The sequence below is a fragment of the Maylandia zebra genome, linkage group LG7, assembly GCF_041146795.1.
Source record: "Maylandia zebra isolate NMK-2024a linkage group LG7, Mzebra_GT3a, whole genome shotgun sequence".
In the NCBI taxonomy this organism is placed as follows: Eukaryota; Metazoa; Chordata; class Actinopteri; order Cichliformes; family Cichlidae; genus Maylandia; species Maylandia zebra.
This window is the reverse complement of record NC_135173.1, coordinates 58,750,557-58,760,388: the sequence shown is the minus strand read 5'-3', so window position 1 is coordinate 58,760,388 and position 9,832 is coordinate 58,750,557. Positions and strand designations below refer to the sequence as shown.

Genomic DNA, 9,832 nt, shown 5'->3' with positions numbered 1-9,832 from the left:
CTTCTCACAATTTCGCGTCCACTTTAGCAACCAGAGACTGAAAACTTTGTCGTATCTTTCTGTTATTCAGTTATCAGCGAGCTCTATTGAACAAGCTGCTGGACAGCGAGCGGGGGGCGATTGAGAGAGACTCGGGGGCGGGAGAGAGAGACTCGGGGGCGGGGGTCTGACTCACATTGTTGGTGTGAGGAGTTGCACAACAACACGAACTAACAGAAGTTGTAAAATGTGGAAGGCCTTCACGCCGCAGGACATTACTGACTCCTCTCCAGGTAAGACACAGTCAGTAGTAAGGAGACGGTGGCAGCTCGCAGAATTGTGCAGCAGCTCGCTTCAGTAAGTTCGTGTGTGGCTGAATCATAACACGCGTCATGGAACAGGATACAGCCTCATTTTGGAGAGCTGCACAACCTTCGTAGCAGTTAACTAGTTAGCAGCAACGTTAGCGTGCTGCTTACCCGGACAGAAACGAGACCTTATAGATTCCTGGTCTATAGTTTAAACATAATATTATATATTTTTTTTCTATTTTAAACAATCGTGCTGCACCAGGCCCGGAAAAGAGCACGCAGCAGAACACTTGGACTGAAATTCACATCCATTTAATTTCCATGTTTCCATTGCCACTTTAAAGTAATTATCGGCGACCTGTCACTCAAGCTAAATGAAGTAATGGTGAGTGTTATTGGGGTAATTCTCGTCTCTGCAGGCTCTTCTTTCACAACAGGAAACCACTGCAAAACTCGTAACTTCTGCAGCTCCTGGTTTATCTTCCTGTGAATATAATTTTTGTACTTTTGACTTAGACCAATTTGGATTATACATTAAGTTAGTCGATTACAACGTGAGGTAATTGGGTAGAACAGAGATGCGGCATTGGGTGTATTATGTGATAGCATCTCTGGCATTAGTTTAAAAATACACACAAAAAAACCCCAAACAAAACACATCCATATAACAATGACAATATTTGTGTATCAAACATGAGTAACAAGCTGTACCCCCACCCCTCCTGTCTGGGTGTGTGGTTTCTGTGTAGAAGTGAACATTATATGTAGAAACAGTATAAGAAAATCATTGTACTTGTTTAAATTTCTTGAAGAGGTTTCAACTCTCATCCAAGAGCTTTTGCAGTTCTAAAACCAAATGTTGGAGAGTACCAGGTATTGGGGTTTGTCCTTTAAGATGTTTGTTGACCCACTCCTTATCATATGCTCATCACATGAGCCAAGGTGTGAAAAAAAGGTATGGGTCATTACAACTAGAAGTTTTAGGTGAAACCACTGTGAGATGTTGCCTCACTCTATCATGTGACCTGTTGAAATTACCCAATTAAGTTTTTGTTCTTTTACCAACAGTAGCCAAAAGCCATTGGGCAATAGTTTCATAGAGCACTCGACATCTTTGAATATGAAAGGAAAGGTTGAGTAGTAAGACTGTCTACACAGGAAGCGACTAATAGTCATGTGGCATCCAGAGATTGCCAATGACATTGAGCAACTTCAATCAACAACGATTTTCTGCTGGCATATGAGGGCGTGGGAGCTATGTCAGATTGTTGTTCTTTTGGCTGCTCCCGTTAGGGGTCCCCAGAGCAGATGCCACCATCTTACCTTAGCATGTCTCATCAACCCTCTGCATGCTCTTCTTCACTACATGAAGAGTTATGTTTATGTCAAAAGCTGCATGTGAGAAAAAAGATAATCAGAAACAATGCATTTTAATTTCACAGGTGCGGGTATTCCTTGACACTTTTGCAAAAAGTCAAAAACATATGTGCATACAACTTAGCAAAAATGCATTTGTGGGTTGAGTAGCATAGTTGTGCCCATGAAAATGCCAAACTCTACCAATGCCAAACAGCTTATTCTGCTATTCACTCTTTTTCTTATCTTCTGGTAATCAGATGTCCTGATTAGTGCATGATTAGCATGGACCTTGTTACAGCGATCAGTTGGTATCTGCTCTAAGCATGTCATATTTGCATTTGGCAATGCATTTATTACTTTCTAGGCTGGACTATTATAATTAATTATTATCAGATTGTTTTGAAAATTCCTTAAAAAAACTTCAATTGATCCAAAACGTTTGCTTTTGGTTTGTTTTTATTGGACTCTTAAGTTGCGAGAGAAGGTACAAAATTGTTAAAATAACTCATCTAGTCATAATAACTTAGCACACACAGAGATGCAGTACCAGCTATTTTGAGTCACTTTTAGTGATCTGGTGGTCTGAAAATAGCTTTGGCTTGAATTATTGTAGTCACCACAGGACCCAAACCTGTTGCCGAAACCTGGCAACAGAGTCCTTTTGTAACTGGAGAAAGGTTAATGAAGAGTTAATGACTCCACATTGCAATTAAGTACAGTATCCAGGTGAATGAGTCATTAAAAAATTACCCTATTCAAGAGTTGTTATGATTTGGATAACTATCCATAGAAAGTAAATATGATTCTTGTAATAAACTATAAAAATGCTCTTATATGATGTTCAGTTGGGTAGTTAAACATACCCAACTGTGCAGTCTTGCCCTATGGATGTGACCTGTACACTGCTAAGTTGAACGTTACAGCTGTGACTCAGGGGTTGAGTCGGGTCATCCACCAATCAATCAATCCCTCACTCCTCCATTCAGCATGTTGAAGTGTCTTTGGGCAAATTGAACCCCAATGCTTTCATCATAATGATGTAGGAGTCTGCACGTGACAAGTACAGGGTGGGCCATTTATATGGATACACCGTAATAACATGGGAATGGTTGGTGATATTAAAGTCCTGTTTGTGGCACATTAGTATATGTGAGGGGGCAAACTCCTCAAGATGGGTGGTGACCATGGTGGCCATTTAGAAGTCGGCCATCTTGGATACAACTTTTGTTTTTTCAATAGGAAGAGGGCCATGTGACACATCAAACTTATTGGTAATGTCACAAGAAAAACAATGGTGTGCTCGGTTTCAACGTAACATTATTCTTTCATGAGTTATTTATAAGTTTCTGACCACATATAAAATGTGTTCAATGTGCTGCCCATTGTGTTGGATTGTCAAGGCAGCCCTCTTCTCCCACGCTTCACACACTGATAGCAACACCGCAGGAGAAATGCCAGAACAGGCATCCAGTATCCATAGTTTCAGGTGCTGCACATCTCGTATCTTCACACCATAGACAATTGCCTTCAGATGACCTCAAAGATAAAAGTCTAAGGGGGTCAGATCGGGAGACCTTGGGGGCCATTCAACTGGCCCACGATGACCAATCCACTTTCCAGGAAACTGTTCATCTAGGAATGCTCGGACCTGGCACCCGTAATGTGGTGGTGCACCATCTTGCTGGAAAAACTCAGGGAACGTGCCAGCTTCAGTGCATAAAGAGATAATGTTCAAGAATCAGTGACAAAGTTGAAGTTGCACCAGGGCTGGATATTTCAACAAGACAACGACCCTTAACACTGTTCAAAATCAGGCAGAGGATCAAGTACAATGTTCTGGAATGGCCATCTCAGTTCCCAGACCTGAATATTATTGAAAAGCTATGGTGTGACTTAAAGCGGGCTGTCCATGCTGTGAAATCATCAAACCTGACTGAACTAATGTTTTGTAAAGACGAAAGGTCCAAAATACCTTCAACCAGAATCCAGACTCTCATTGGAAGCTATAGGAAGTGTTTGGAGGCATTATTTCTGCAAAAGGAGGATCTACTAAATATTGATATAATTTTTCTGTTGGGGTGCCCAAATGTATGCACCTACCTAATTTAGTTTAAGTAACTATTGCACACTTTCTGTAAATCCTAGAAGCTTCATTTCACTTCTCAAGTATCATTGTGTTCATCTACTATATGATATATTTAAATGAAATTGCTGATCCAAACAACCAATGATTTATGAAGGAAAATTATCAAGGGTGCCCAGACTTTTGCATACCACTGTATATGAAAGAACACCTAGAGAAGGAAGTTCAAGAGCTACATGTCTTAAACTAACAGGTCATCTTGATTTTAACTAATTTTATTTTTATCTATATGTGCCAAATCACAGTTATATACAAACTGTAAGGAAAAGGAAAAAAAAACAGCGGCCGACAGCGCTATAAAGAACGGTAGACTTGTGCGTAATAAACAAGCGAATAATGCAGAAAACAGAGACTTTTAGATTGGAAGCTGTTCTTGAAGTACACAGAGAGAGAGTGAGAGCTGTGCATGAAGTGTGATTTTTATCGTGTTGGAAGCGAAACAGCAAAAGTAAGGAATTCATGACGATGTTTATGTGAAGCGTAGTTTGGATCTTCTTTTGCTGCTGGTTCAATCAATATTGTTTGGAGAGAGATAAAACCTGCAGCTTCAGAATCTAGCGCAAAAAGGACGTAAACACAAAGCGTGAACCCGCCGAAACATTAGAATCAGCGAGCTGTTGGCTTTCAGCCCCGACCATGTCCATGCCCGTGCCATCGGGTGAGAAAGGCGCCATCTCACTGATTCCGATCTGTCGGCGGGTCCGTGCTTTGTGTTTACATCTTTGTGCAGAATCTGTGTACCTGCTCTCATTTACTGTTTTAGCTGTTTGGTGGTTGTTGAAATTTTGTGAGGTTTAACCTGAGATTTTGGTGTTTCGGGCAAAATAAATTTATATTTAAAAATCGGTTCAGGATTTTAATGAATCGATATCACGTAGAGCTGGGCGATATGAGATTTTTTCATATCACGATATGTTTTTTTTCATTTCAGGCGATAACGATATCTATCACGATATGAGCCAAATAACTATATTTGTAAGATTTAAATGTGCCGTTGCTCACAAGTAAAATGTGAAATAATAAGCAGCTTGTTTTTATTTAAATATTTATTTCCCATAATAAGTTCAACAGGGTAGATGTACTTAAGGAACATGAGACTTTTTCAGATAAATAAAGGCAAATATTGCAAACTACACAAAAGGCAGCCGCTAAAGCGTTTAAGTTTCAAAATAGAACAAACGAAACAGACTACTAAATTGTCAATTCCACTTAGAAACAAAATATTAATTCTAAAAATAAATCTTAGTTTGTTTTACAGAAGAACAGACAAAATTGACTAACTTTTGTCAATATCAAATAAACTGAGAACTAAAAGGAAATTCTCAATCTCTCCTTGTTGTATAGCTGAGCTTTTCAAACAGTTTTAACAGTTACTTTAGTCTGACAAAAGCCGAATGACGAATTAGCGCTTCCAGTCAGAGTGAGAGGCTACGTCCACACGTACACGGGTATTTTTGAAAACGGAGATTTTCCGTTTTCGTTTTAAAAAATAATCCTGTCCACACATAAAGGGAGAAATGAAGGAAAACGCTGCTATGAACATGCCAAAGCAGCAGGTGGCGCTAGATTCCTAACCGTGCAGAAATGTTGGCCAATCAGAAGTCTAGAAGCCTCGGTGGGAAAAAGTAAACAAAGCTGGGGCATAGAAGCAGAACCGAGTCGTATGTGTGGAGGGACAGTAACTGTTAGGGTTGCCAACTCCCTGAAAAATAAATAAGGGACACCTCGTGGCCAGGGCCGGGCGACCCAGTTGTCTTCACCCTTCCCAGTGTGGTGAATTTTCTAGCTCTTTTTTTGTGTGTGAAATTATTTTTTTTAACCCTTTGACTTGAATTTGATTTAAGTAGATGTGTATTCTTTGTGATATGAACACATGTGAAACAAATGATCATTTAGCCATTTATTTTTAGCTCAAAATGACAACATTAACACAATAAAACAGGTCTCTTTCTTAAACAGAAGCCTGTCATGCTTAACTTTTGAGAATATAAGTAAATCTTTCTTTAAAAGAACTCTGTCCTGCTTAACTTAAAATAATAGAAAACAATAGAAAGAAAAACATTCTTGTAACAGTGCACATTTAGTGCATTTAGTACAATCGGCTTCAGTTGAAATATTATTTCAGCTTTTCTGATGCTAATCAGCTGCTCCTGTTTGTAAACCCGCTTGTTCCCATGATTACGCATCTTAACTCATCATCATTATTCATCTATGTATTACTTTTATGTATTAGTCATCTATTTGTTGTAATCATCTATCCTTGCAGTTGTTTATTACACAAAATAAATTATATTATCACACTTCTGGCCACATAGCGCTGATATTCACTGCACATGCCCATATTAACTTTTTCCAGCCAAGTGTTTTCCTTTTCCCATTCTTCCCTTTGTCTGAGGGGAACAAACATTGCTGCTCTAATGCTGGGCTTACACCGTGCGGTTTTAGGCCCATTTTGAGACCATTTTTGAGTGATCGGACCGATTTTGGCCTTCATCGTGCATCGTGTAGTATACGTGGGGTAACGAGAAGTGATTAACACCTCACGACCAGCTCCCGATCATCAATCGCTCGTGAGGTTCTCACCACAGCCGCTCACACTGCTCGCGCGCAAACACGTAAACGTCGGTGAAAAAGACGTTGCAGCACGGCTGTGCAGCGTGTGATCTGGACACAAGCGATGGAGGCACAACTTGTAGAACTTTGGAAAGCTCATCCGAGCCTTTTCGATGTGGCATCACAAAATGATCACGACCACAACAACCGTGAAAACAGTTGGATTTACACTGCTGCTCAATCACAGCTGCCTGATGAGTGTTTTTCATTAGCAATTTAGCAAAGTTGATGGTGGTGGTGTGTCTGTGTGAGTGTAAGACAGAGAGAGAGAGTGACAGATTTTCTGTTATAACCTTCATGTTATGGAGGCACAGTGTGAGCACTCAGGTCGCATCAGAGCATCGGGCCGTATAGTGTGAGACCTGCATCGTGACCTACCAACTTCTAACCCCTGCGAGTCAATCGTGCAGTTTGAGCAGGAGCTGAATAACGTGACTGAAAAAATCGCACAGTGTTTGCCCAGCTTTAGGTGTACTGTCGTCCGAGACTTGCACCGCCGTGTCGGCGTTTGTTTCCCTGTTGGCCATGCTTCTTGTTGTGGTCATCTGTTGTCTTCCGGTATTTTCTCCGTAAGCGACTTTTCCTCGACCAATGAGATGAGCGGTAATCTGAATTGTCATACTCGAATTGTCATAAGTGTGCTGTCAGCTCATTGGTCACAAAGCAGGAGAGGGGCTGGGAATTATGTTTTCAAACAAAGCGTTAATTCCATTAAAAGTTATAGACTACTTTTGATTCTCACTGTATTACGGGACAAAGTGCGTCCCTTATTAGCTCAATACGGGACGTGTACTTTTGTTTCGAAATACGGTACGATTCCGTATTTTAAGGGACGGTTGGCAACCCTAGTAACTGTGTATATGTAAGCATTTAAACACTGCAGAGAGTAGAATTAACAGTAACAGTATTGTAGAAATTCATTTCACCGAAACAATAACGTGGCGCACAGTGTGACGCATGCACCAGTTTATTGTATTTCCAGACTTGCTTTCGGCACAATTTACAGTGCACGCTACTCTATTTTTTGTCAGACTTGAAATAGCCGAAATACCTTCACACTACGGAACTTCTATGGCTCTTCCGTTCGACAATCTCTCCGGCATTGGAACCATCATCTGTTTTCTCTTCGGTCACGCTCGGTTGATTTTTCTAGTCGGCGCACTCATTTCCTCCATTATGCGCTGGCTCCATTACCCGCTGGCTGCTTCCCAAACAAACACACGTGCGGCTTGGCACTTGTGCTGTATGTAACAAGTCACGCGACGTGACGCTGCGGCTGTGATTGGTTCGGCTCTGCGCTACTTGATTTGGATTGGCTGACCTTTTTTTTTTTTTTTAAGAGGACAAGAGCGGCGAGGTCTATCGCGATAGCTTAATTTCTCTATCGAGTAAAAGTTATATCGCGATACATATCGTTATCGTTCTATCGCCCAGCTCTAATATCACGTTATCCAAGCTAGAATCGATTTTAATCCCTAAGTCGATAATCAAAACCCACCCCTAATAAAGACCATCCTGTGACCATGTAGTAATACAATAATTCATATAAGTAAAGACCAAGAAATGCATGTACATTTTAGCTGCATAAACAGACATCTTATTTCATATGTATGTACATTCAATTCAGTTTCATACAACCAAATCACAACAACAGTTGCCTGACACTTTATATTAAGATAAAGACCCTACAATAATACAGAGAAAACCCAACAACCAGATGATCCCCTATGAAGAAGCACTTTGGTGAAATGGAGAAAGAAAAATCTTGTAGCTGGTAGAAACCTGTGGCAGAACCGGCCTCAAGGAGGTGCAGCCATCTGCCGTGACCGGTTCAGAGTGAGGGGAGAAGAAAAAAAACAAACACTGTGGAAAAGAGTCAGAGATTAATAGTGATTAAGATTAATAACAAAGATTAATGGTTAAATGCAGGGAGGGGTATAAACACATATTGAGTGAAGAAGAAACACTCAGTGCATCATGGGAATAGCCTAGACCTATTGCAGTGTAACTAAGGGAGGATTCAGGCTCTCCTGATCCAGCCATAACTATATGCTTTATTAAAAAGCAAAATTTTAAACCTAATCTTAAAAGTAGCAAGGGTGTCTGTGTCTTAAATCCAAGTAGAATCTGGTTCCACAGGGCCTGGGAGCTAAAGGCTCTGCCTCCGTTCTACTTTTAAATACCACAAGTAAGTCAGCAGTCTGACAGCGAAGTGCTCTAATGGGGTGATATGCTACTATGAGGTCATTAAGATAACATGGCCTGATTATTCAAGACCTTGTGGTGGGAGTATTTTAAATTTGGATTTAAATTCTGGATTTAACAGGAAGCTAAGCCAGAAGCAGATATAGGAGAAAAATGCTCTCTCTTTCTAGTCCCCGTCATAACTCTTGCTGCAGCATTTTGAATTAACTGAAGGAGGTAGTTCAACCTAGAAGTAATAAATGCATTAACTAGTTTTTCATGCTTACACTTTATCCCAGTTTCTGCGTATTATGACTGGAGTTTTTTGGGTTTTTTTTAATGTTTTAAGCAGATGTACCATGATTTTAAATAAGTCATTTCAACTATTCTTTGTTGCAGAGGTGGGTAGGTGTGATGCAAACATGGAGGTGCAGAACAACAACCAGCCCACCTTAGACAAACACAATAATCTCTACAAGATACCAAGCCAGGAAAATCAGGTAGGTAGTAGTAGTAGTATTGACCCAAAAAATAGTATTGGCCTTTTTTCTTTTTCTTTTTTTTTTTTTTTGCCAAAAGAAGAGCATTACATGTTCCAAAATGTATAGTGTCTATATGACATTGTAAGTTAAAGCACTGTACAAGATAATTTTAGACATTGTGACTAACAGAGTGTAATGTTCTTCTTCTATTAGCATGTGGTAGTTGATGATAACTACCATCAACATATTCAAAATGTTCTGTCTGTATTAGCCTTAGACTTTGAAACAACACATAGTATTGAGAGATATGTTAAAATCACTAAGCTGAAAGAAAAAAATGACATCTATTGAGTTATAATATACTGCTTTGTTTTACTGCTGATGGTGTTTTCTTGTTCAGAAAAATGTTCCAAGCTATAATTACTGCTGCACAATGGCAAACTTCCACATTGAGAAGAAGATCGGTCGGGGTCAGTTCAGTGAGGTCTATAAAGCAACATATCTGCTTGATGGACAGCTGGTGGCACTCAAGAAGGTCCAGGTACAGCTCTTTGTACTTAGTCGCAATACATGTGGTGTTAGATCTCACTGCAGTGCAATGTCATTTCCTGTTTATGTTTATTATAGTGGAAATTGGTGTTTTGCAAGTTAATGTGTTTAACTTGATTACTTAAAGTATTTTATTTTACAAAGTAAACTGTACACGCCTTATCAAATACATTCTTCTGCTTAATCATCTGCAACTTGTAGGCATAATGTTA

General features: G+C 39.9%; 1 protein-coding gene across 2 annotated transcripts in view; it reads left to right on the top strand.

Moving 5' to 3' along the window:
* nek6 (NIMA-related kinase 6) overlaps nt 1–9,832 on the top strand; it is a 31,462-nt gene continuing 21,630 nt past the window's right edge. The window contains exons 1-3 of one of the 2 annotated variants that reach the window (XM_004564648.5): nt 1–272; nt 8,989–9,089; nt 9,472–9,612. In XM_004564648.5, coding sequence (XP_004564705.1) covers nt 227–272; nt 8,989–9,089; nt 9,472–9,612 — 288 coding nt within the window. In that variant the 5' untranslated portion in view covers nt 1–226. Of the gene's footprint in view, nt 273–377; nt 676–8,988; nt 9,090–9,471; nt 9,613–9,832 lie in introns of those variants that run through there. The other variant, XM_004564649.6, reaches the window with a different exon arrangement.